Source organism: Xenopus laevis, chromosome 3L (assembly GCF_017654675.1).
Source record: "Xenopus laevis strain J_2021 chromosome 3L, Xenopus_laevis_v10.1, whole genome shotgun sequence".
In the NCBI taxonomy this organism is placed as follows: domain Eukaryota; kingdom Metazoa; phylum Chordata; class Amphibia; order Anura; family Pipidae; genus Xenopus; species Xenopus laevis.
Window position 1 is genome coordinate 135155661 of NC_054375.1, and position 27319 is coordinate 135182979.

General features: G+C 40.8%; 1 protein-coding gene across 1 annotated transcript; it reads right to left on the reverse strand.

Moving 5' to 3' along the window:
* Positions 1-782: 782 nt before the first annotated feature.
* Positions 783-27319, reverse strand: entpd4.L (ectonucleoside triphosphate diphosphohydrolase 4 L homeolog; the record flags this gene model as incomplete). The annotated part of the gene is given in 13 exon segments (NM_001095079.1): positions 783-2666; positions 3994-4155; positions 4294-4379; positions 5209-5533; positions 6037-6203; positions 8775-8929; positions 9875-9934; positions 11692-11795; positions 12637-12787; positions 18105-18310; positions 22209-22406; positions 25918-26036; positions 27283-27319. Coding segments are annotated over 12 exon segments (1851 nt in total). The 3' UTR covers positions 783-2437.

The following is a 27319-nucleotide window of genomic DNA, read 5'->3' on the forward strand; positions in this document are numbered from 1 at the left end:
TTTCATTTCATTTAAAAAAAAAAAATTTTTTTTTTTCAATTAATATTTTGACAGACCTGAAACACAATCCTATTCAATAGATATGTATTTTTTTTTATAGGGGCTCTCTTTATTTGGTCTTGCACTGGGCAAGAAAACAAAAGCAAATCTCTGCTTGTACAGGTATGGGACCTGTTATCCAGAACACTCCAAACCTGGGGTATTTGGGATAGAAGATCTTTCTGTAATTTGGCTCTTCATACCTTAAGTCTACTAGAAAATCATGTAAACATTAAATAAACCCAATATGCCGGTTTTGCTTCCAATAAGGATTAATTATACAAGCTACTGTTTTATTATTACAGAGAGAAAAAAGAAATAATTTTACAAATTTTGTTATTTCGATAAAATGGAGTCTACAGCCTCGCCATAATTCAGAGCTTTCTGGAGAACAGGTTTCTGGTTAACGGATCCCATACCTGTAGTGAGCCCCAATATTCCCTTTTCAGTTTTATCATTTCTCTTATTCCTCCTTAACAACAGTCCATTTATCGGTTTTGCGCATACAAGCCATCATGCAGGCTTTTTCTAATTGCCGTCACCATTCGAGGAGGGCAAGGAGCCATGTCTTTCACCCATGAACCTTATATCCTGTGCAAAAAAAAAATGAACAGGATGCATGACAATATTTCAAAGAAAGGTGCTCTCTTGCATGTCCTTAATTATAATACCCACACTTCACTTTCTATAAATACTATTGATCATTTATAGTGGTCTTGTTGCCCAGCAACGTAACTTTATTCTTTTTTTTTTTTTTTTAGCAAGCCTTCATTTTTGTTTTCCTTTAACGAGATCCTGTAAACCACATAACTGCAGGTAAGGGCCAGAAGCAGAAGGCTGTACTTAAGAATTCACTAAGAGGCACTTTTAACCGTAAATCCTAATTGCAGTTTAAAGTGCAGTTGACAATGGGGCTAAAACAGGTGCCATGATTTACACACGTGTGCGTGTGCGCGTACAGAGACAAAGATGGTGCCTAACATACAAACAGCTGCAGCAGGTTTCCATCCATTATCATTTATGGGCACTGCGATTCAACTTAATTTCCCAACTGCTTCATCATACAAACTACTACACTGCGCAAGTCCTTTTATGGATGGAAGGTTTCATAGGAAGAGTCTGTTCACCAATTTCTATTGTCATATGTACAAAGACACATGCAATGTAGCAGCCACTCCCCTTCTTAGAATCTCCCCATAAGGCAGAATAAGGAGAGGGTGCTAACACATAGGCACGGATGCCCCAAACAAATACTCTTGCACGGAAAAGCACAAACCTATTTATCATTAACACTGACCCATTCAGAACAAAGAGGACATGGCAGACACTAAAGGAAGGCGACCGACCCTCTTAGCCACCCTCTTAGGGTGAAGCAACTGCTTGGGGTCTTAAAGGGGTTGTTCACCTTTAAATAAACCTTTAGTATGATGTAGAGAGTGATATTCTGAGACAATTTGCAATTGGTTTTCATTATTTATAGTTTTTGAATTATTTTTTATTCAGCAGCTCTCCAGTTTGCAATTTCAGCCATCTGGTTGCTAGGGTCCACCCACCCTAGCAGCCATGCACCGATTTGACGCTGTGGTGCTCCGTGCTACATACAAGAACTGATTTCAATAAGAGACTGGAATATGAATAGGAGAGGCCTGAATAGAAAGATGAGTAATGAAAATTAACAATACATGTGTAGCCTTACAGAGCGTTTGTTTTAAGATGGGGGTCAGTGACCCCCCCATTTGAAAGCTGGAAAGAGTCAGAAGAAAAAGGCAAATAATTAAAAAAATAAATAATGAAGATCAACTGAAAAGTTGTTTAGAATTAGCAATTCTATAATATATTAAAAGTTTCCTTAAATTAAATCTCCCATTCACATCATGACCAAGGCCTCACAATGTTCTAAACCAGGAGCGCCCATACTTTAGTAATGCGGGGGTCTACTTTTAGTGAAGTTGTCCCATTATGATCTACATCTATATTATTACTGTAAGTATTCGGTTCCATGAAAAACATTACTTAAATATTATATATTGTTGACAGTGTTTTGAGATCTACTGATCACCAACTAAAGGTCTACTGGTAGATGCCGATCCACCTTTTGGACACCATGATCTAAAACAACCTGAACAACAACTTCATCTATGTCTTTGTTGTGTGCGAGGTGAGGATGTAATAGCCATCTAGAGGATGACAAATGTTCTTCCATCATCATCATCATGATTTATGATATGCCCTTATTGACTGAAGAAAGGGCTCCATCACTCTCACTTAAAGGTGACCCTGAGTCTAAAAACATGGCTTTGTTAAATGCATCTGTACATGCCAGGGAGAATCCGGCTCTCTTAAAGAGGGAGCTACTACTATCTTCTTGCCGATCCAGTGAGAAGTGTGCAGGTAAGGCTCATAGAACATTTGTTAGTCCAGGAGACTGAAGTCCTTGCTCTACCCACAGAGCAGAAGAGGAGGTGTTGCGCTGCATGCGGCGGTGAATGCGTCGAAGTCTCAGCAGGTAAAGCACAATAGACAGTAACACAACCAGGAAGCACACCAGAAACAAGTAGTGATTGTACACAAAGGATGCCCCTCGCCAATGGGGATGGTTGCCTCGGAAATGTTCTTGTTGGATATCTCTGTGGGCAGGACAGGAATCAATCAGTAGTAACATCAAGCCATTCACATTGCAGCTACACAATGGTTACTGGCAACTCATACAGTATTGGGTCAGTGGGCTTATGCCCTGTGATGTTCCTAAGGCTAACTCCACACTTTCTTGTCTTTTGTGTTTTTACCTAGAGCCACTGCATCAGCCTGAGTGCAGACACACAAAGTGGATTTTGCTGCTGGAATCGGTACTCGCAGATTTCGATGCTGAAATCCACTGTGTCTGTACCCAGGAAGACGAGATATGAGTAATAATAACTACCTAGTGCAGCATTAGCCTAAACAGTGAGCTCATTAAAGGAGAAGTAAAGCCTAACTAAAGAAGTAGCTAGAAATGTTGTACATTATGTGTTTGGCTTATGGACCAGCCCAAGGCAACCACAGCCCTTTAGCAGTAAAGAACTGCATCTCCAAAGATGCCCCAGTAGCTCCCCATCTTCTTTTCTGCTGATTCACTGCACATGCTCTGTGCTGCTGTCACTTACTGAGCTTAGGGACCCACTCACAATATACAGTACACATAGAATAGAAATATAAGGCTGATTAGTAATTAATACAGACAATTACTACATGGCAGCACAGAAATCAGTGCAATTAGCATCACAATTTAATAATCAGCCCTGTAGCATCAGCTTATATAACAGACCAACCTCATTTTCTGCTGGATAATTAGTGACGCCCCCTAAGCTTAGCTTCTCAACAGCTGCTCAGAGCCCACTGAGCATGTGAGTGTCACAGACACTTTCCAAGATGGTGACCCCCTGTGACAAGTTTGAAGTCCTGGATCATTGCTGCTATTGACAAGCTGACACTTTAGGCTGGCACAAAAACTTTCAGTATATAAAATATGGCATTTTTAGCCACATTTAGGTTTAGGGTTTAGTTCTCCTTTAAGGATAAATAGAATATTCCTGGGGTAGAATTCTGGCTTTGATATATACCACTGGCACTAAAACTATGATCTTAAATGTGAGCTATAGAAACATATTCAACACAAGTCCAATTAAAAAAAATGTTGACAATGTGTTCTTTTCTCACTCTCCATAACTAGATCTCTAGATTATTTCTCTCTTTATTAGAGGCCAGAGGTCCATATTACTGCTGCCCAGTCCATAACCCAGTGGTTTTACCTTACACAGTTTGGCTGCTCTGGGTGTCAGCGGCTCTACACATTTTGCTCTAGGACTATATAAGTGTGCATGCTAGAGTGTGTGTTAAATTGTGATTATACACTTAGCTATATCTATACTTTCACATGTAGCCCAAGTCTTGTTTGATTTAGAATAACATTTTTACCTCAGTGGCAAGAATCTGGTCCGATACAAAATGGCTCCCAGGGTCCATTGCACTTCTTTATCATACACCTGCAGAACAGTCTTGAGGGTGCCATAGTTAGTAGGGAAGGAAAATCCTGTGTGGAAAACTTCATACATCCAGGCAGACTTAAAGCACTGGTACCTGTAAAATGAGGACAGACCAGAGTATCATTACCAATAGGATAATTGAAATAAACATTTTAATTGGTGCCAGATACACTGTATAAAATACTGTATTTTTATCTCTCTTTTCAGGAGCCATGAGACCGTTCCTACTTACTTGAGGCGGTGCAAGTCAGCATGTGATGCGTAAAGGCCACGGTCAAATCGCTCCCTCAGCATAGACCACTTGGTGGCACAGTAATCCTAAGGGTATAATGAGGCAATTTTAATAATTAGGAACCCAGTCCCCGCTCAGAGTCCAGCTTCATGAAGTCCTCCCTCCTATCTATCCCTGATCACATAAAACACACTTAATTAGAGAAGCCTACCCTCACTCTGCTTTAAGGAGGCAGTTTATTGCCAATTTATTAACCACAATGGTGCAAGCTATAACACTATATTTATTCTGCTGAATGCTTTTCCCTACCTGAGTAAAACAGATCTAGAAGCTCTGTTTGTTTAGGATAGCAGCTGCCATATTAGCTTGGTGTGACATCACTTCCTGTCTGAGTCTCTCCCTGCTCACTCATAGCTCTGGACTCAGATTACAGAAGGGGGGGGTTGAGGGAGGGAGGAAAAGGGAGGGAGGGAGAGAGAGAAGCAAACTGAGCATGCTCAAGCCCTAGTCCTGGAGGTTTAAGCTGAAAACAGAAAGTCTGATACAGAAGCCCATGTGTACACAATAGAAGGAAAAAAATGTGGTGTTTCTTTTGACAGAGGACTCAGAGCAGCATTACTTTGAGGGTTTACTGGTGTATTTATATAGACCTTTCTGACAAAGCTTAACTACCAAACGCAATTCCACATACAGTTCTACATCTCTCACCCACTTAATTCTGATCTTGCCCACTCCCACATCTTATGTCTTATTTCCTTCCCTTTAGATTGTAAGCTCTTTTGCACGAGGCCTTCGTCAACTTTTGTACCGGTATTGGTTGTGATGTATGCAACTCATTTACTTTACAGCGCTGCACAATATGTTGGTGCTATGTATAAATACATGTTAATAATAATAAATAATATCAGTTGTTACTTGTGCGGCCAGCAGAAAGCGAGTAGAGTTGTAGCTCCCTCCCATACGCAGCACATCCTCCGTGCAATAGTAGAACTCGGAGAAACCGTAGAACTCGCTGTTCTGGTAGGGCACTGGTGGCTGGTAAATACCATTCAGGGTGGTCTGTGTCTCATTAGACAGGTTCATGAGGGGCTGAATGATCTGCCGGCAAAGCTGGAAGTCCCCTGTGCCACGTAAGTACATAATATGCCCTCGTTGCTGGATTTTATCAGAGATATCCAGAGGAAGACAGGGGTCCAGGTATGGAGTATCCTCCGACATGCCAATTTGCTTCCCCAGTAACCTAATGAAAAACCAGGACATTATTTGTAGAAAAGAAACATCTGTAGAAATAAGTCAAATCAACTGGACGTGCTGTGTTTTTCTTGAAGACGTTCCAAAAGTCATCCAACTGGCTTCCTCAATTCAGAATAACTTGTACATAGGATCTTTCTTCGGGGATATATCCTCTGGAATGTTTATCATAATCCACAAGGATGTCATGAAGTTAGGTGTTGATTGTATGAGCATGATTGGAGCTATTTGTTGTTGTTATTATTAAGCCTTCCAGGGAGAGGTGCCAAAACAGCATTGTATGTTTAGAGTCCTGCAGCGGGTCGGGTAACCGGAAAAAAAAGCGGGCACCCTGCGGAATGAGGGGAGGATTTTTCACAGCAAGTTCAGTTGATTTGACTTATTTCTACAGATATACCATGACCTGGATGAATGAGAATCTTCACAGACACATAGAAAAGGAACATGATGTACAATGAAAAGATCACGTGGTTTTTCACCCCAAGTGCTGACCTATTCCTTTCCATGTTACTGGAGAAGACGTGATCTTCATATCTCTGTCGAGCGGCGTTACCTCCAAACCCCAGGAAAGTGGCAACATACACTCGGTAAACGTGTTGTGTCTCATGAGCATCACAGCCAAGATTGAACTCCGCCAGCAGGTTCTTGGCCACTTCTTCCTGCAGGGGTAAGGCAAGGAACAGTGGGCATCAAGCTGCAGCGAGCAGTAACAGGACATGCAGCTGCCATCTTGCATAACAAACCGTGTTCCTGCAGCCCTATGACTGCGACAAGCAATGTTTCAGGACATGCATTGAGAGGTGGGTAGCATTTTCATTTTCCATTACCACTTTATTAAAGGGATTCTGTCATGATTTTTATGATATAGTTTTGATTTCTAAATTACACTGCAAATAATTCATGCTACAATGTAAAATGTTATTCCTGAACCAACAAGTGTATTTTTTTTAGTTGTAATATTGGTGTGTAGGTGCATCTCAGGTCATTTAGCCTGGTCTTTAGGATGGAACTGCTTTCTGACAGGCTGTTGTTTCTCCTACTCAATGTAACTGAATGTGTCTCAGTGGGACCTGGATTTTGACTATTGAGTGCTGTCCTAAGATCTACCAGGCAGCTGTTATCTTGTGTTAGGGAGCTGTTATCTGGTTACCTTCCCATTGTTCTAATTGAAGTAATGTGGCATTAAGCAGCAATCTCTTTAATTGGTCTGAAACACACCTTAAATCCCAAAGGTCCTTTTGAGGATAACAAAACGATTGTTCTGTTAGGCTGCTGGGGAGGGGGGGGGGGGGCTATCACTCCAACTTACAGTACAGCAGTAAAGAGTGACTGAAGTTTATCAGAGCACAAGTCACATGACTCGGGCAGCTGGGAACCTGACAATATGTCTAGCCTAGATTTCAAAATTATATATATATATAAAAAAAATCTGTTTGCTCTTTTGAGAAACTGATTTCAGTGCAGAATTCTGCTGGAGCAGCACTATTAACTGATGTTTTATGGTTTTGTTTCCCCCATGACAGTATTCCTTTAAGGAGCAACGGTGAGACTGGTCTTGGGACTATACCAGCTATCACAATCTTAACCACCTCAGTCTGCAAATTCCTAGATATTTTGTGTGGGATAGCAGAAATGGTATATGAGTGGGTGGAGCCATGCTTGATCTGATAGGGCAACCTCATTTAGGGAAAGCAAACCCTCTGATGGTCACTTGAACTGAATAAATGGTTGAATCATACAAAAACCTCCCAGACAAATTCTGTGTGAAATAGTAGAGAAAATGCATCATTTGCGTCAACCATAATTGAATGTCTCTTTTATATCCCTTCTTATGTCCCTTTTTTTTTTTTTTCTGGCACCATTCCTAGAGATTGTAGAGCATGACTCTTGGGCTTAGCATGTCTAAAATAGTACGCAGAAATACGCCTTGTTTTATTATATAGATAATTATGCCTGGAAATGGGGGAAAAGGCATTCATGTGGCAGCAGAAACGTGACCAAAGGCCGGGGGAAAATAAGAGTGAGCAGAACAGATAAATGAATGTGGAAGCACTGGGAAACTGTAAGAACAACGTGTACAGATTTCATCTCCCAAAGTGACCTGCATTTTCCTCTTGATCTGCCCCAGCCAGAAATAACATTATCCCATCAGAAATTCTGTAATTTGCCACATTAGCATGCCACGCCATGCTTTAAATAAACAGTGACAATTATCTCAATGCTATGCACTTTTTTTTCTCCCCACCCCAATTATTAAAGGGGAACTATTGTGAAAATGAAAATTTTATATAAGCTTCAGGATACTGAAATAAGAAACTTTCTAAATACAATCAATTAAATATTCGTCACCATTTCTGAAACAATCAAGTTTATATTCACTATCCCTCTCTCAGCATCTGTTTCTCTTCATTCTCTCTTCTTGTTGGGTGTCGGATATTCAATGACAGTTCCAATATATCTTATAGGCGGGGGGGGGCTCCCTTTCCTAGCAGATGTATTAGAGCTCACTCAGATAACCGATTCCAGTCCAAACAAAATAACTGCCTTTTTCACAAATTCTGCATGTAGAGAGACGGGATGTCTGGTGATTTTAATAGAGTGAGCTCTAATACATCTTCTAGGCAAAAGGAGCCTTCCTATAAGATATATTGGATCATTCATCTGACACCCAAATCCTGCATGAAGACAGAATGAGGAGAAACAGATGCTGAGAGAGGAATAGTTTAGATAAACTTGATTATTTCAGAAACGGTACAGAATATTTAATTGATTGTATTTAGAAAGTTTCTTATTGCAGAATGCTGAAGCTAATATTTTCGCAATAGTTGCCCTTTAACATTATTTTTTTTTATATCATTCTTGCTGTGTTATTGCCGACACAATTCAGGGAACACAGGCAGCTAACAAATTGCTGTTTTTGGGAGACAAGTTAGTTGTGTTTGGCTTCTCCCTGTGTCTGCCACACTCCCAAGTGCTTGGAGCTCTTGGCCAAATTTGCCATGTGGAAGTCTGCACGTGTCTGCTGTTTAAAGTGTTTTCAATATAATTCCAGAAACCTTATAAACGGATTTATTTTCTTCACCCTCCCCCCCTTTTTTTTTTCTTTCTAAAAGCATTAAAACTGATGTAAGGACTTGGCTTATTATCAATGTCTCTGTAATCGCTATATCACATAAAAAGCTGTAAGCAAGACAAGCAAAAAAAAGGAATGAAGTTTTTCTGATAATGACCTGCTGGGAGGAGGCAAAGCTTACACTTTTAGGGACTTCATATGCGATTTGGGTGGAGACGCCGCCCATGTCTAGAATGCCTGCTGTGCGCTTGCGCAGGATCGCTTCCTTATTATCAGCCCCGGGGACATTCACCTCCACTACAGCGTCATCTTCTGCCGGAACAAACAGCGTGAGAGACAAAGGTAGGCAGAGTATATACCAATTAGAAAGGGGGAATGTATGTAATTTTATTTTGTAATTTTTTTTAAACAAATCGATAATAAAAATTAAAAAAAAAATTAGAAAAGGGGAAGACAAAAGGAACACTATGAGGCACATTTATCAAAGGTCGACTTTTGAATTGAGTTTGAAGTGAGTTTTTAAAACCTCCCCTAAACTCGAAATTCGGCCAATCGAAATTTATTTAAAAAAACGTAAAATTTTTAAACTCGGATGCATGTAATCAACCCGAAAACTCGAATCGAATTCGATTATAATTTTAAAAACTCGTTTGATTTTTTCAATCCAAAAAGAACTCGAATGTCAGGAAGGCTGCAAACATATCAAAAATGATCCCTGAACCACTCCCATCGACTTAAACAGCAATTTGGCAGGTTTTAGGTGGCGATTAGTCAGAGTATGATATGATAAATCTCAAATTGAATTCAAATTTTCTAAAAAAACTCTAAAAAAATTTGAAATTCGACCCTTGATAAATCTGCCCCTATATCTCACAGTCATTTGGGTATATCCCCATTCACAGAGACTACACCCCAGTTATACCCCTCACATTCATTTCACGCTGTTCTATAAATACAGCAGAGATAGATAAGGGGTTTACTCATTGTTATATCACCCGTTGCTGGTCTGTAGGAGAATATTTACCCGTTTTAAATAACGTGGCAGCAAAAAGGCTGTGTGACGTGACCTTGCAAATAAAGTTCACGTGGAGAAGACTTATTCAATTATAGATATAGACAGGTGAGATGTTGCTTTCTGGCCCCAAGCTACTATTGGATTAACAATAACCTCAGAACACCCAATTTTGGCTTGCACTCCTCAACCTGGCAGGAATCCCAAGGAATGTGTTCCAGGAGAAAGTGTGACAGTTCATTTACCTTCTTCTATGTGATCAAAGCGCCCCAGGACAAAATTAATGCCGATCCAGGCGTAAACTCCTAAAATGTACAAAAAAGGGGGAACAAAATTATAAATGTCATTGTCAAATGCGTTATCATGACCAACAGACTCCCAATATGAATATAAATTCCAGCAGAAGCCAAGTTTTAAAAATATCAATATTTATCCGTGAAAATGCAGAAAAACAATGTAGTTAAAGGAGCAAAACCTCAATGTACTGCTCTGACCATCTGCCTAAGGGTCAGGCCACACGAGCAGATTCGGGTAGATTAGTTCCCCCTGCCCTCCGCCGGCTAAAATGAAAAACGCATGGGGGAAGGCACACGCTGTGCTTCTTTTTCCGGAGTCAACCAAACTTTCCGCTTGAGGCAACTTCAGTAAACAAAGCGCTGCGTGTGCCTTCCCCCAGGAGTTTTTCATATTAGCCGGTGGAGAGCAGGGGGAAGGCAGTTCAGGGAGATTGTCGCCCGAAGAATAGGAGATTTGCCGCTGGGGCGACTAATCTCCCCGAATCTGCTCGTGTGGCCTGACCCTAAAATGTACATTATATAATAATGTCTGGCATGCAGAGAGTTAATAGTGCACAAACTGCAGCCACGTTTAAATCCCCCACTTTCCCTAATTCAAATTGAATGGCAAATTTTTTCTAAAACTATAGTCGAGTCTCTGAAGCGAACATGCAGTTGGTACCAGTGAAGTTTATGCATTTAAAACATTTAAACGCACAGAAGACAGAGGTTTTCGGTGTTACTGATCCTTTAAGGGATACTTTTCAAAGCATCAGTTAATAGTGCTGCTCCAGCAGACTTCTGCGCTGAAATCATTTTTTCAAAAGAGCAAACTGATTTTTTATATTTAATTTTGAAATCTGACATGGGGCTAGATATATTGTCAGTTTCCCAGGATCCCCCAGTTATGTGACTTGTGTTCTAATAAACTTCAGTCACTCTTTACTGCAAGTTTGAGTGATATCACCAACTCCCTTTCCTTCCCCCCAGCAGCCAAACAACAGAACAATGGGAAGGTAACCAGATAACAGCTCCCTGGTAGATATAAGAACAGCACTCAGTAGTAAAATCCAGGTCCCACTGAGACACATTCAGTTACATTGAGTAGGAGAAACAACAGCCTGCCAGAAAGCAGTTCCATCCTAAAGTGCTGGCTCTTTCTGAAAGCACATGAGGTGGCGCCTACATACTAATATTATAAATTAAAATAAAAAAAAAAATACACTTGCTGGTTCATTAATGACATTTAATATTGTAGAGTGAATTGTTTGCAGTATAAACAGTGTAATTTAGAAAAAAAAAAAAATACACCATAAAAATCATGACCATCCCTTTTAACTGGCTTGCCAATGTTCAGAATATATGGCAGGAGGTAAAACACAATTCTCAAGATGCACAACATAGCTGAATTATAGCAGTTGTATAACTTAGGCTGAAGGTTGCGGCTATTGTCAGCCTGCGTAATTTTGCAGGCTGAGAGAAGCCGATCTGTCAGTACCCCCTGCTCCATTGATTTAAATCTTATCAGCCTGTGTAAGACACAGCAGACACTTTAGCTCTGATGGGTCACACACAGCGGAGCTGAAGTGGAGATCAGCCCAAATACACAAAAGGAGGCAGCTCCGAGCTGATCGCAGCTTCAGTTCCACTGTGTGTAAGCTCACACAGGCTGATCGAATGCAAATCAGTAGAGCAGGGCCACTGATTGTGCTGATAAAAGGGAATATTAAAAGGTATGAGCGTTCTATTACATTTCAGCACACAAGGCTGCAGCTACACACTCTTACCTTCTTGTTTGCCTGAAATGACCTCAGTGTGGGAGTCGGAGAATAGAAAGTCATATCGCACTGGGATATCCGTCCTCAGATCTTCCAGAATGGCTTCCTGTTGACTAATGAGAATAAATGGTTACTACTTTTGCACACTAGTAAGCGTCTAGAATAACAGCACTTGTACCATTCCCTGGACACCTGGCACGGTGTCAATATAACGGTGGGTAAAAAAAGCACATTCACTAAAAATCGTTCTTAGCCTTTTATTATTAAGCCACGGATGTTACAAAATTGTTCAATGTTTTGGGATGGGGGGATAACCCTTCCTTTGTCATGGACTCCCCCGATTATTATCCCATCAAAGAAAGAAGTTGAACATATTTTGTCACATCTGTGGCAAATAATAAAATGGCATTTGGTTGTCTTAAGGTACAACTACACAGACGATTTCCCCCGCGATTGTGCCGGATCCGTCAAGTCGGAGGCACCGGATGAACTCTGCGAAACCATCCGACATTTTTATTTCTTACCTTGTTTTCCGTCTCATCCGACTTGACGCCTGCGTTTTGGCACAGAGAGTCGGATCCGGCACAATCGCAGTGATATCGTCCATATAGTTGTACCCTTAATGAGTGTGCTTTCCTCTACCTACCATTGGCTAAGGCATAATGCTGCTATCACAATTGCTCAAACAGAATAACACAATTACATGGGCATAATGCATTATTAGATATATTGGAGGCCTGAAAAATACCCAACTGTTATCTCTGCAGCATAAACTCCACCATGTATGGAAGCTTCTAAGGTCTCCTGTTTCTGTGTATACATTGTGTAAATAGTTGGAGGAATAGTTGAAAGACACAGCTGCCACCATATTGGCCACATGCAAGGCTACTGAACTGCAAAGGCATCGATATTCAACCCATGCAATATTTTCTGCCCCCTAGTTGCCAATCTTACCTCTCAGTTAAGATTCGGAGACCTGCCGTACACAAGATATACAGAGGGGTCTCTTTGTGCTTGTCCCTGGGGATGTGGCTGGCAGCGAAGTCAAGCAAGGGGGAGATGTAGTCACTGGCTTTCTCTGGGGTGCTAGAAAGTTCGGAAATACCTGCAGAGGGACAGGAATGACGAGAAACAGGTTTTTCTTAAAACTATTCAAGGAATCCTCTAGTGAAAAAAAAAAAAAAAACACTGCGCGTGAGCAGCAACTTAGTTTTACAATATCATTCTTAGGATTAAAGTATTTATTTTGCTTGTTTGAAATGGTTTGGGGCAGCTGAAAAGAAAGCAGCTATGCCTCTATTTATTATACTTTATTTATTCAGTCGCTGAACACACACACAATGTCAGTTTTATCAGGAGCCCATTAACCTGCCTGAAAGGTCATGGAGTGTGGGAGGAAAAATAAAGCACATGAACTATTCAGAGTAGCAAACTTGTTCTACTGTTTGACAGCAGTTAGAGTTCTAAGGGAAGGCAGTGGCTCAGCTGAGAGTTATCCTGTTACTCGGGTACATTGCAGGAGAGCCAGACATACCGGAGTAACCTGTAGCTTGAGGGGGCCTTTGTAATTAAACACGGGTCACTGTCAGTCTATACTGACAACTGCTAAAGCCTCCCAGTTTTAAATTAGAAACGTCATTTGAAATGAAACTAATTATGGAACCCAACCAGCTCCCTGGCAGACCTCTAGGTCGAAGCTACAAAAGGTAGTTGTGATTTGCTAGGCCCCACCAATTCTCAGTTCAAGCTTGGTTGTATCAGCTTCCTTACATATCAGGCTGGAGAACATTAGGTGGATGCAACACAAAGATCAAACTTCCTTTGAACTCTGTGCCATCACTTAGAAAGTCTCAATCCAAAATAAAATTAGAGACAACAATAAAAAACAGTTGTATAAAGAGGCTATAATGATCATACAACTAACTGGCCTTGGAAAGCAGACCTGGACTGGCAATCTGTGGGTTCTGGCAAATGCCACAGGGGCTGCTGTAAGTTGCCATAGAAAGTCACTATTTATTGGGCTAGTGGGGGCTGCTTGGGCTTCTGTGTACTTGGAATGCCAGGGCCTATTGTGAATCCCAGTCCAGACCTGTTGGAAAGACACTGGTTTACTAGCTTTGAAATAGAACTTTAAAGGAGAAGGAAAGGCTGAAGCTTTATCAGAAAGGTCTATATAAATACACCAGTAAACCCTCAAAGTAATGCTGAGTCCTCTTTCAAAAGAAACACCACATTTCTTTCCTTCTATTGTGTACACATGGGCTTCTGTATCAGACTTCCTGTTTTCAGCTGAAACCTCCAGGGCTAGGGCTTGAGCATGCTCAGTTTTCTCCTCTCTCTCTCTCCAACGGGAAGTGATGTCACACCAAGATAATATGGCAGCTGCTATCCTAAACAAACAGAGAGCTTCTAGAGCTGTTTACTCACATATGGTAAAACATTCTGCAGAATAAATATAGTGTTATAGTTTGCACTATTGTGGCTAATCTATTGGCAATAAACTGCTTCAGTAGCTTTCGTTCTCCTTTAAGTTGCCCCATTCACTCACCTCATTCAGGTGCTTTCTTACAATATCCTACCATTATGTTCATGATGGCAGAGGCTGTATGGGTGCAGATATATATATAAAAATGTAACTGCATGAATAGTCTTGATATATATCCTGTCCTAGGTATTGATGATGTTCAAAGATACAATAAGCATAGATTCTGGTAGAATGCTACCACCTCCCTATCTCTCATGCATATACTGCCTGCAACGTAGGGGGTTCTTCACAGTCAGGACAGTGAGGTTGTGGAATGCACTGCCGGGTGATGTTGTGATGCTGATTCAGTTAATGACTATAAGAATGGCTTGGATGATTTCTTGGACAGACATAATATCAAAGGCTATTGTGATACTAAACTCTATAGTTAGTATAGATATGGGTATATAGAATTTATGTGAGAGTAGGGAGGGGTGTGTGTATGGATGCTGGGTTTTCATTTGGAGGGGTTGGACTTGAAGGACTTTGTCTTTTTTCAACCTGATTTAACTATGTAACTATGTTATGTTCTAGGGTTGGGTGATTTGCAAAGAAATACACTTAGGGGTTATTTATTAAAGTCTAAAAATTTAAAAAAATCCAAATTTTTCAGGACTTATTATACCCAGAGGATGGAAAAATGTCCAAATCCGAAAATCTGGCATCTCAGACCTACAGAGGTTGTATATAAGTCAATGCCAGAATTCCCAAACATATTTTGATCTGCGCTGGGTTTCGTGCAATAATCTGAAGATTTTGTGGTTTTCAGGCAAAAATCTATGAGATTTCGGGTGGAAAATCTGAAGAAAAAAAAACCAAAAAACTGTACGATTACATTTTTTCTAGTTTTTTTCGGAAAAATGTATTGATAAATAAGGGGAAAAAAACCTTTGCGCATTTAGTCGGAGTAGTTTTCAGAAAATACTGATATTTTTGGGCTTTGATAAATACACATGCGTCCTGGGAGAAGTAAAGATGGGTAAAACGGTCACACTGCCTTTGCAAAAGTATGTGCTGGTGAACAAAAATCTAGCAAATTTACAGATCTACATTGCTTAAGGTATAATTATTATGATACAAAATATTCTGTAGGAGGTAATTCCATGATACAGCACTTGGCATGCAAGCCTGCAACATGGATCTCCTTTTAACATCGAGCACATTTTCATTACGACGATAAAAAAAAAAAAAAAAAAAAATCTATAGACCTTTTTAATAGGATGGGAAGGGACTGATTTCTCCATGGGGCTTAAGGTAATGTCATAAAAATATATTCAAACATAGAATGCTGCACAAACAAAGCCTTGCAACACAGGGTGCCCCCTACTGGGTGTTATAATGGAAAGCAACACTGCTGTGCAAACTTATGCCATGTATTTGTCTCTCTCTCTGTTTTTTTAAGACTTGATTCTGTAATTAGCACAATCAAGACTTATCTACCACCCAAGGCACATAAGTTGCAATAGTGTAGAGCAAATTTTGCAGCTCGTGCATAATAAAACTCTGTTGCTTCATATGGTCCTTACCAAATCAAAGCTAGGGGTTCTCTATATTCTATATTTCTATATTCTTACTGCCCCCCTGTGCCCTGCCTTCATTGTGTCATTGTGGACCTTAACATAATGTAAACCTGCAAACAGCCCAGAAACAAGGGGGCTGTACCTGTAATGCTGAATGTAACAACTGTGATTTCATAAACAAAATGTCAAGGATTTCCAGCCATTGCCAACTAGTTTAATTCAGCTAAAGAGATCACACCACATCTATTTAGTTAATGGGAATATGAGCTGGTCAGAGGCATGATGAGATGAAAAGCTCTTCTCGCACTCCCTGGCCTTCGTGTTGATTGCCCGGTGCACGGTGACAGGGGGTCGGCACCCTCCAACTTCAAATAGGTAAAAAATCACTGGCACTCAAAGGGCAGGTGCAAGCAGGGACAAGCCCTTGCGTTTATTCACAGAAAAAGCAACGTTTCGGGGTCAGGCCCCTTTATCAAGCATCAGAGGCATGATGAGGACATTTCCGATTGGATATGAATCAGTCACACTATATGCCCACTTTAGTTGGCCATACATTGGTTGATCTTCAAGTGACCAGCCTGTGGTAGAGTCCTGCAGTGGGTCGAGTTACCCCCAAAAACCTCCGTACCCTGCGGGTTGCAGATAGAAGTTGCGGGATCGGGTATAGACACGGGTCTCTGGGTTTACGGGTCGCAGGTCTTCTCAATAGAAAGGTTTACTTCTTTTTTTCTGATCATACTTCTGATGTCACTCCCGGTTTACAAGGACAGCACTTCCTGTTTTACACCTTTTTTTCTGACCACACCTACGTCTAATGACATCACTTCCAGTTTACAATGACAGCACTTCCTGTTTCTTGATGGTCAGTGGGTCACGGATAGGGTTGCGTATAAGGTACTTGCGGGACAAGTAGCAGGTTTAACAATTGGTTCTGCGCAGGACTCTAGCGTGTGGGCCCCCTTTGTATTGTAAAACACAATCAAACCTTTATTTGTATCATTATGTTACCAAGCGTTCTCAGTCAAAAGACGGAGCAATACCCATGGTACACAGTTATAAGACTATTTACCAGTACTTGTATGGACTGCTATATAATAAATCGGATGTAGATTTTTCCAGACAGCTCATTCGGAGCATTACTATTGTTGAGTGAACATTTGACTGCCTGGTTGCTTGGGACACTGCCAACAGCAACCTGAAGAAAAGGCAATAAATAAAACTGCAGACCAATTACATACGGCCTTATTAAAGGAACAGTAACATCAAAACATTAAAGTGATTGTAAGGAATAAAAATATAATGCAGTGTTGCCCTGCACTGGTAAAACTGGTGTGTTTGCTTCAGAAAAACTACTATTGTTTATATAAATAAGCTGCTGTGTAGCCACAGGGGCATTAAAAGGAGAAAAGGCTCAGGTTACACAGCAGATAAGCTCTGTAGAACATAATGGTGTTATCTGTTATCCACTATTTAACCTGTGCCATATAGTCTTTTTTTAAATTTCCACCATTGCTACACAGTAGCTTGTTTATATAAACTATAGTAGTGTTTCTCAAGCAAACAGAGCAGTTTTATCAGTGCAGGGCAACACTACATGATATTTTATTTACTTTAAAGGAGAAGGAAACCCTTTTGGCGCAAAATCCCTCCCTCTGTAGGCCCCAATCCTCCCCCCGGCCTACCTCCCCCCCGAGCAAATGCCCCTAACTTGTTAGTCACCCCTCCGTGCAGGTCCTCTCTTGCCGAGTTCACAGGCGCCATCTTCGTCCGAGCCCTCTTCTTCCTGTACTGATTGGCGTTTGGCGGCGAATGCGCAGTAGGAGGCATTTGCCGAATGGATCTACTGCGCATGTGCCCAAATTTCATGAAGTTTCCGATTTCTTTCTTCAGAAACTTTGTGACTTTCGGCACAAGCGCAGTAGATCCAACCGGCAAATGCCTCCTACTGCGCATGCGCCGCCAAATACAGGAAGCGATCAGACGAAGATGGCGCCCGTGAACTTGGCAAGAAGAGGACCTGCATGGAGGGGTGACTAACAAGTTAGGGGCATTTGCCTGGGGGGGGTTGCGCCAAAAGGGTTCCCTTCCCCTTTAAAACACTTTCATTTATTTAGTATTACTGTTCTTTTAAACCAATGTCTAAAGAAAGTAAGTTTTTTTTTTCAGGTGACCTTCCCCTTTTAAAGTCTACAGCAGGAACATTAACCTTTGGCACAGTTATGGAGCTTCAAGATCCTGGGAACATAGGCTCTGCTTACAAGAAAAGCTAATAATGCTGCAGACAGATACAGTTATAGAACAAAAGGCAGACAGGGCCGTGCCTGTGAGAACATATAATCCTACTGCTATTGTCTATTCCTTATCTTTGTACTGGGTACCTGGTTTGATTTTCATGACCACAGTCTTCCTATTATGATCTCTCATCTGCTTGATATCCAGCAGCTCATGTGGATTTCCATTGTGACGTGGCCAGCAATACACAAATATCCGTGAGCCGCTGCTTCCACAGTCTACAACGATGCCATAATTAATGTTGGGGTTGCTTGTGTCAGTGGCTTCCATGTCTGTAACCCGAGCCAGGTACCTGGAATAAGTCCAAAAATCCATTTTTAAACAACACATAGGAAAGCCCTGGCTTATTATGACAGTAGCACCTTTACTGTCACATAGAATTTACGTTCACCTGACCTTTTTGCTCACCTGCTAGACTAGCGTGCAGGAAAATAAAACTGCAGTGTAACTTCCGTCAACATATCCTTCTCATATTTCACTGGAAACGTCGATGGAAAACCCTACTTATAACAGGTTTTATTTTCCAGACTGGACCAGGCGTCACTGTGCAGGGTCACGCTTGGATAATACACGATTGGTTCTACTGTGTCATTGGTAGGGTTGCCACCTGGTCGGTATTTTAACGGCCTGGCCGGTAAAAATGATGGTTGATCCCAATGTTATTAATAGGGAAAAAATATAAATATATAGGAAGGCCGGTATTTTTTTTTTTTTAAGAAAAGGTGGCAACCCTAGTCAGTGGTTAGATCTTGTTTTTATACGAAAGATAATATGAAAAGGTAATATGCAAGATCTGGTTGGTTGCTATTGACAACTGCACTTGTGCAATTTAGAACCTAGCAGATCAGGCTCTCTCAAATACTGTAAACTGTAAAGATATGCTAAAAAATACACAAGGAAATCAGATTTTCTGGCCCCCCCCATCAAAAAAAAAAAAACAAAACAAAAACCCATTGGTGGCCATGGACTGGTACAAGTAAAAAAAAAAAAAAAGCCCTTAGTGGCTACCCCCCCCCCCCCCCAAGTTAAAAAAATGAATACCCAAAGGTTTAAAAAATAAAAAAGTTAAAATTAAAAATTGTGTTCGGCATTGGCTTGGCTCCTTCTTGAGTGCAGCTTGGCTCCTACTTCAGCAGTACAAGGGGGGCCTGGCTAATCAAGGAAACGCAGCATGGATGGACCCCCCCCTTAACATATTGAAGCTATCTGGCCCAGGACAATTGTCCCCCCAGTGCCCCCCTGATGGTGGCCCTGCCCACATACAATATACTTAGGGTTGCCACTTTTCTGGAAAAAAATACCAGTCTTCCTATATATATTTATCTTTCTTCCCTATTAATAACATAGGGATCAACCATACTTTTTAAAGGGATCCTGTCATCAGAAAACATGTTTTTTTCAAAACGCATCCATTAATAGTGCTGCTCCAGCAGACTTCTGCACTGAAATCCATTTCTCAAAAGAGCAAACTGATTTTTTTATATTCAATTTTGAAATCTGACATGGGGCTAGACATTTTCTCAATTTCCCAGCTGCCCCTGGTCATGTGACTTGTGTCTGCACTTTAGGAGAGAAATGCTTTCTGGCAGGCTGCTGTTTTCCCTTCTCAATGTAACTGAATGTGTCTCAGTGGGACATGGGTTTTTACTATTGAGTGTTGTTCTTAGATCTACCAGGCAGCTGTTATCTTGTGTTAGGCAGCTGTTATCTTGTGTTAGGGAGCTGCTATCTGGTTACCTTCCCATTGTTCTTTTGTTTGGCTGCTGGGGGGGAAAAGGGAGGGGGCGATATCACTCCAACTTGCAGTACAGCAGTTAAGTGTGTTTGAAGTTTATCAGAGCACAAGTCACATGACTTGGGGCAGCTGGGAAATTGACAATATGTCTAGCCCATGTCAGATTTCAAAATTGAATATAAAAAAAGATCTGTTTGCTCTTTTGAGAAATGGATTTCAGCGCAAAATTCTGCTGGAGCAGCACTATTAACCGATTCATTTTGAAAAAAAATGTTTTTTCCCATGACAGTATCCCTTTAAATATAAATAAAGTGCCGGCCAGGTGGCAACCCTATATATACTGCATGTAGTTGGCATGCTGTAGGCAACCCCAGCTCTTTAGGACGCATGGTTCCAAATGCCTGTGGCTAGTTTAGCAGCGCTGTGCTTTAAAAATAGCATTTATTTTTAGTGTTTTCGTATGGTGGCCATATGGGCTTGCCCCAATGAAATAAAGTCTAACCAGGTGCACTGATATAAATACCACCGACCATTTAATGCCTCTCAGCCACTTCTGTCAAATCGCCAATATTAGGAATGAACAATAAAAGATTTTGTGAGAGGTTTACGTCAGTGTCTGTGCCGGACCCTAGCTCATCTCCTCATTAGTCTGGTATGTTTAAGAAATCAAATTCATTCCTATAGGGAACACTGTTCCCCAGGACACAGCAAATGCATGTTAAAAGCAGAATAAAAAAAACCCCCACTAAATCTATTAACAGTTATTTATATGGTTTGCTGGAGCAGACATCGGATGATGACGTCAATGTGCTGACATTAAAGAGATAAAATATGACATCAGGTATAAGAGTGAGTTGGGGGTAAATTTTCTGTGTATTTGTTTAAAGAAGATCTAAAGAAGTATCTAGAAATGTTGTACATTATGTTTTGAGCTTCTGTACCAGCCCAAGGCAACCACAGTAGCAGTTTAGATCTGTGTCTCCAAAGATGCCCCAGTAGCTCCCCATCTTCTTTTCTGCTGATTCACTGCACATGCTCTGTGCTGCTGTCACTTACTGAGCTTAGGGACCCACTCACAATATACAGTACACATAGAATAGAAATGACAATATAAGGCTGATGAGTAATTAATACATATAATTACTACATGGCAGCACAGAAACCAGTGCAATTAGCATCAGAATTTAATAATCAGCCCTGTAGCATCAGCTTATATTACAGACCAACCTCATTTTCTGCTGGATAATTAGTGACGACCCCTAAGCTTAGCTTCTCAACAGCTGCTCAGAGCCCACTGAGCATGTGAGTGTCACAGACACTTTCCAAGATGGTGACCCCCTGTGACAAGTTTGAAGTTCTGGATCATTGCTGCTATTGACAAGCTGAAACTTTAGGCTGGTGCAATAAGTTCAGTATGTGAAATATGGCATTTTTAACCATTGATTTTTAGGGTTTAGTTCTCCATTAAGTGTCAGTGAAGTAAGTATATTGATTATTACAACTTAATATAAAAATGAACATAAAACACAGCAAATTAATTGCGAGCACTGGCAGCCGATTCCCTGTTCTGTGTAAACATCACTGAATAAACAGTCACCATCCTCCTAACAGAATGCTTATGTGCAGGTTGTACCAGGATATTTGCATTTACATGTGCCGCAGTCAGCAGACTTCTTATATACTACAATGTAAGATAGCTGGCAGCCGATAAAAGCGATTTGACCTCAGCAATCTCAGTACCTAGGGTACCATTACACTATGGAAAGTCAAGCCTGTTTATAGTACAGGTATAGGATCCCTTATCCGGAAACCAGATATCCAGAAAGCTCCGAATTACAGAAAAATTGTCTCCCATAGACTCCATTTTATCCAAATAATCCAAATTTTTAAAAATGATTTCCTTTTTCTCTGTAATAATAAAACAGTAGCTTGTACTTGATCCCAACTAAGATATAATTAATCCTTATTGGAAGCAAAACCAGCCTATTGGGTTTATTTAATGTTTAAACGAATTTCTAGTAGACTTAAGGCATGAAGACCCAAATTACGGAAAGATCCGTTATCCGGAAGACCCCAGGTCCCGAGCATTCAGGATAACAGGTCCCATACCTGTACTGCATATTCTGTATGTAAACTATAAGGGCAGGACTACATGGCCGATTCAGCCGCGATCCGACGCGCTGCACAAAATCACAGGTGTGATGTCGGATGCGACGGAAACAAGGTAAGTAATTCAATTGTCGCATCGTGTAGCAGCATTGATGCAACACGACTGTCGGATGCAGACGCTGCATCTGCATCAGACAGTCGTGTCGCATCAACAATGCGGCACGATCCGACATTGCCATTACTTACCTTTTTCCATCGCATCCGACTATGCGATTTTGCGCAGCGCGTCGGATCGCGGCTGAAACGCCCATGTAGTCCTGCCCTAAGGGTCATGGCTATGGGTTACCTCTGATATTTCCTGTCCAGGTAAGAACTGCTGTATTTGGTCCTGGCCATGAGCAGAGAGTATATGAGTAAAAGGAGGATCACAGCTGCTGCGCCAATCACCAACAGCTGCCGGAAAGTGGGGTTTAGGAGACGTGGGAACCCAGTTGCTGAGAGGCTGAAGTGCCAGGAAGCTGGAAGCAAGCAAGAGATGCTCAACCTGTGAATAAAGTAGACAGACATTTTTAAAAATATCAACTTAAAAGAAAAAGTGATAAATATTTTCCCGTACAATAAAAATAATACAGATATGGGACTGTTATCCAGAATGCTGGATAACCTGGGGTTTTCCGGATAAGGGGTCTTTCCTTAAATCTCCACACTTCAAGTCTAAGAAAAAAATAATTTAAACATTAAACAAACCCAATAGGCTGGTTTTGCCTCCAATAAGGATTAATTATATCTTAGTTTTGGATCAAGTACAAGCTACTGTTTTATTATTACAGAATAAAAGGAAATCATTTTTAAAAATGTGAATTAATTTTATTATAATGGAGTCTATGGGCGATGGCCTTTCTGTAATTCAGAGCTTTCTGGATAACGGTTCCTACACCTGTAATATAAAAACAAGCAGGACCTTGGAGAACAAGTACCAGAGGCCACCCCTTTAGACTAGAAGAAAAGAACTTTCATTTGAAGCAACGTAGGGGGTTCTTCACAGTCAGGACAGTGAGGTTGTGGAATGCACTGCCGGGTGATGTTGTGATGGCTGATTCAGTTAATGACTATAAGAATGGCTTGGATGATTTCTTGGACAGACATAATATCAAAGGCTATTGTGATACTAAACTCTATAGTTAGTATAGATATGGGTATATAGAATTTTAATTAAAAGTAGGGAGGGGTGTGTGTATGGATGCTGGGTTTTCATTTGGAGGGGTTGAACTTGATGGACTTTGTCTTTTTTCAACCCAATTTAACTATGTAACTATGTAACAAAGCACACACTCAGCCTTAAAAAAAAAAATCTGATGTGACAGAGAAATACTCTCCACAGCCTGTGGTCAGTTAAAAGAGGCAATTTACACCTAAATACACCTTTAACATGAGAATGAATATTGAAAATATATCCTGCCTATTCTTTTCATTTAAACCACAGCCATATTTTTTTTTATATTATTATCTGTAGAGCTGGGCGGTGTGGTCCTCGCCTGGTCGGATTTTTAAACCTGCTCCTTAAAGTAGAACTAAACACTAAAAATGAACAGGGCTAAATATGTAATATTTTATATTGTGAACTTATTGCACCAGCCTAAAGTTTCAGCTTGTCAATAGCAGCAATGATCCAGGACTTCAAACTTGTCACAGGGGGTCACCATCTTGGAAAGTGTCTGTGACACTCACATGCTCAGTGGGCTCTGAGCAGCTGTTGAGAAGCTAAGCTTAGGGCTCGTCACTAATTATCCAGCAGAAAATCAGGTTGGTCTGTAATATAAGCGGATGCTACAGGGCTGATTATTAAATTCTGATGTTAGTTGCACTGGTTTCTGTGCTGCCGTGTAGTAATTATCTGTATTAATTACTAATCAGCCTTATATTGTGACATTTCTATTCTATGAGTACTGTATATTGTGAGTGGGTCCCTAAGCTCAGTAAGTGACAGCAGCACAGAGCATGTGCAGTGAATCAGCAGAAAAGAAGATGGGGAGCTACTGGGGCATCTTTGGAGACACAGATCTTTACTGCTAAAGGGCTGTGGTTGCCTTGGGCTGGTACAGAAGCACAAAACATAATGTACAACATTTCTAGCTACTTCTTTAGTTAAGCTTTAGTTCTCCTTTAAGATACCTGGCCAATGTTCAGGCTGGTATCGGTTGTGAGAGGAAGTGATGGAGGGCCCATACGTAGGCTGAAAAGGGTCAGAATCAGCAGCTAATATTGGTCCAGCTTTAGTTCATAAGAGATACAGGCTCTTTGCTGCGATTGTATTAGCTTACAGAAAAGCAGAAGTCCATGTTGCATGGCGTGGATCCGTACGCTGATAATCTGATTAACTAGCTACTCTTCCTGCCTCAGGATATTCAACAAAGTTTTAATTTATTATTCTCAGTTTATCTCATGAAACATCAAAAAAAATAAATAAAAAAAAAAAGCCTTCGATTTTTCTTAAATTAAAGTGGACCTGTCCCCCAAAAGGAGGAGGAGGGGCAGACCATATTTGATTGACAGCGGAGATTTTCAAACATTTACTTTCACTTTCCACTCAGCACTTCCTAGATGTTACTGCTCTCCCCACATTCCCCCTCTCTCTTTACCATTTAAAGGACCAGTAACATCCATGGGGGTGGACATTGGGTCCCCCATTCTGTTGCACAAACAAGATTCTGAGATGATGCAAGGCTTGTCTTAACAGCGTCCACAAAATGGCTCCTGCCTGCTTGCTGTAATTATAAATTCCCAGACTGAAGGAAACAAGAATCAAATAATTTATACAGTGTAATTAAAGTTCATTTTGCCTGACTAATGTGATAAAATAGGATTTTTAATAATTTTGGGTGACGGGTCCCCTTTAAAAAAAATAGGAAAAAAATATGTTCAGAGCTATTCACTGAACAAGAGAGTATACTGCCCCTTTACAAAGTAATTGCTGCTGTACTGTGGGTGTTGGACTGCCCCCATCTGACTGTCTCCCACGGCCAAAGTGAATGTTTCCAGAGTGGTCTTCTCCCCAAAAGGGTTTGTTCACCTTTAAGTATGACGTAGAGACAATTTTCAATTAGTTTTAATTTTTTATTATGTGGCTTTGGAGTTATTTGGCTTTTTATTCAGCAGCTCTCCAGTTTGCAATTTCAGCAATCTGGTTGCTAGGTTCCAAAGTACTTTAGCAACCATGCATTAATATTAACAAGAGACTGCACTATGAATAGGAGTGGCCCTTAAAAGGGGTTGTTCAGCTCTGAATTAACTTTTAGTATAATGTAGTTGAGTGATTCTGAGACCATTGGTTTTTATTATTGGTGGTTTTTAAGTTATTTCACTTTTTATTCAGCAGCTCTCCAGTTTGCTATTTCAGCAGTTTGGTTGCTAGAGTCCAAATTACCCTAGCAACCAAGAATTGATTTGAATAAGGGACTTGAATATGAACAGGAGAGCACCTGAATAGAAATATCAGTAATAGAAAGTAGCAGGTATGGGATCTGTTATCCGGAAACCCATTATCCAGAAATCTCAGAATTACGGGAAAGCCATAGACTCCATTATGACCAAATAACTCAGGTTTTTAAAAAGGATTTCCTTTTTCTCTGTAATAATAAAACAGTACTGTGTACTTGATCCAAACTAAGATATAATTAATCCTTATTGGAAGCAAAACCAGCCTATTGGGTTTATTTAATATTTACATGATTTTCTAGTAGACTTTATCCGGAAATCCCCAGGTCCCGAGCATTCTGGATAAAAGGCCTGTATCAATAAATTAGTAGTCTTACAGGGCATTTGTTTAAGATGGGGTCAGTGATCCCCATTTGAAAGCTGGAAAGAGTCGGAAGAAGGCAAATACTGCAAAAACTATAAAAAAAGAAGACCAGTTGAAAGGTTGCTTATTCTATAATCTACTTAAAGGTAACCGTCCTTTTAAAGTCCCTAATGAGTTAGTGGAATGACACCGCATCACAACTAGGTCAGTCGTTGCCTTTAGGTTGTGTTCATCACTCGGATCTCTTTGTACTCACCTTCCCATGTTGAGGAAGAGCAGCACGGTAGAAGCACAGGTAGAGGATTCAACCCATAGTTGGGGCAATGTTTCCTATGTCACTGGCACAACTTCTGTCCCACCTCACTGTTACTGACCCTGCAAACAGAACACATTGTATATGCATTTAAATCACATGCACAGTGACATATTTGTGGAAATTTTTCTTAAACAAATACCTGCATCATTCACACCCAGATCTGGTTGTCTGTTTGGCTGATGGTGACCCCGATAGCTGACCAGCAGCAGTGCATTGGCACATGAGGAAGTGGACAGCTTCTCTTCAGCTTATAGCCCCTTTTCTCAATACAGGTATGGGACCTGTTATGCAGAATGCTCGGGACCTGGGGTTTTCCCAGATAATGGATTTTTCTGTAATTTGGATCTTCATACCTTAAAAGGAGAACTAAACCCCCCATTAATCGGAATCCCAATCCCCTTCAGTCCATTGGCCCAACTCAATGCTTTCTCCCTCCTTAGTAACGCTGAAAAAAGTGTCCCTGTCATGTACCTTGGCATATTCATGCAGAGTAGCGTAGCAGAGCTCTTCGGTGCCATCTTCGGATACTCTTCTTTTCCTTCTGCAATCTTCAGAGCTTTCCATGCACAGTAGGAACAAATACCAGAATGGTCTTGATAATGGACCCGGAGGGGTCCGAAACATTGCCCCTTTGCGGTGTATACTTTGGGCTTCAAATAAATCACCGTTTGGACACAATTGCAACTAACAGGTGTGCATCCGAATTTCTTTTGTCATTTACCCATTGACCCTTAAGGGGTCTTCTGGATAAGCATCCTACACTTACAACAAGTGTGTTGGGATCAGGTTGAGCTCTCCATGTTCGTGCATTAGAATGGTCATACCTGTAAAAAAGCTCCGTGCCGGCGCTCACTTCCACGAGGAACCAAAAGAAACAGAAGATGGTGCCGGAGAGCTCCGCTGTGCTACTCTGCATGAATATGCCAAGCTACATGAACGGGACACTTTTTCCAGAGTTACTAAGGAGGGAGAAAGCAGTTTGGGGTCCAATGGACGGAAGGGGATGGGGAGTTTTGATTAACAGGGGGTTCAAGTCTACTAGAAAATCATTTAAACATTAAATAAACCCAATAGGCTGGTTTTCCTCTAATAAGGATTAATTATAGATTAGTTGGGATCACGTACAAGGTACTGTTTTATTATTACAGAGAAAAAGGGAATCATTTTAAAAAAATTCTGATTATATGGATAAAATGGAGTCTATGAGAGACGGCCTTTCTGTAATTCAGAGCTTTCTGGATAACAGATCCCATACCTGTACAGACAATACACTGATTATAGTCAAATCACATGCAGAGTACTTACAGTTAACCCTTCTGATGCCACAAAAAAGCCAAGTCTT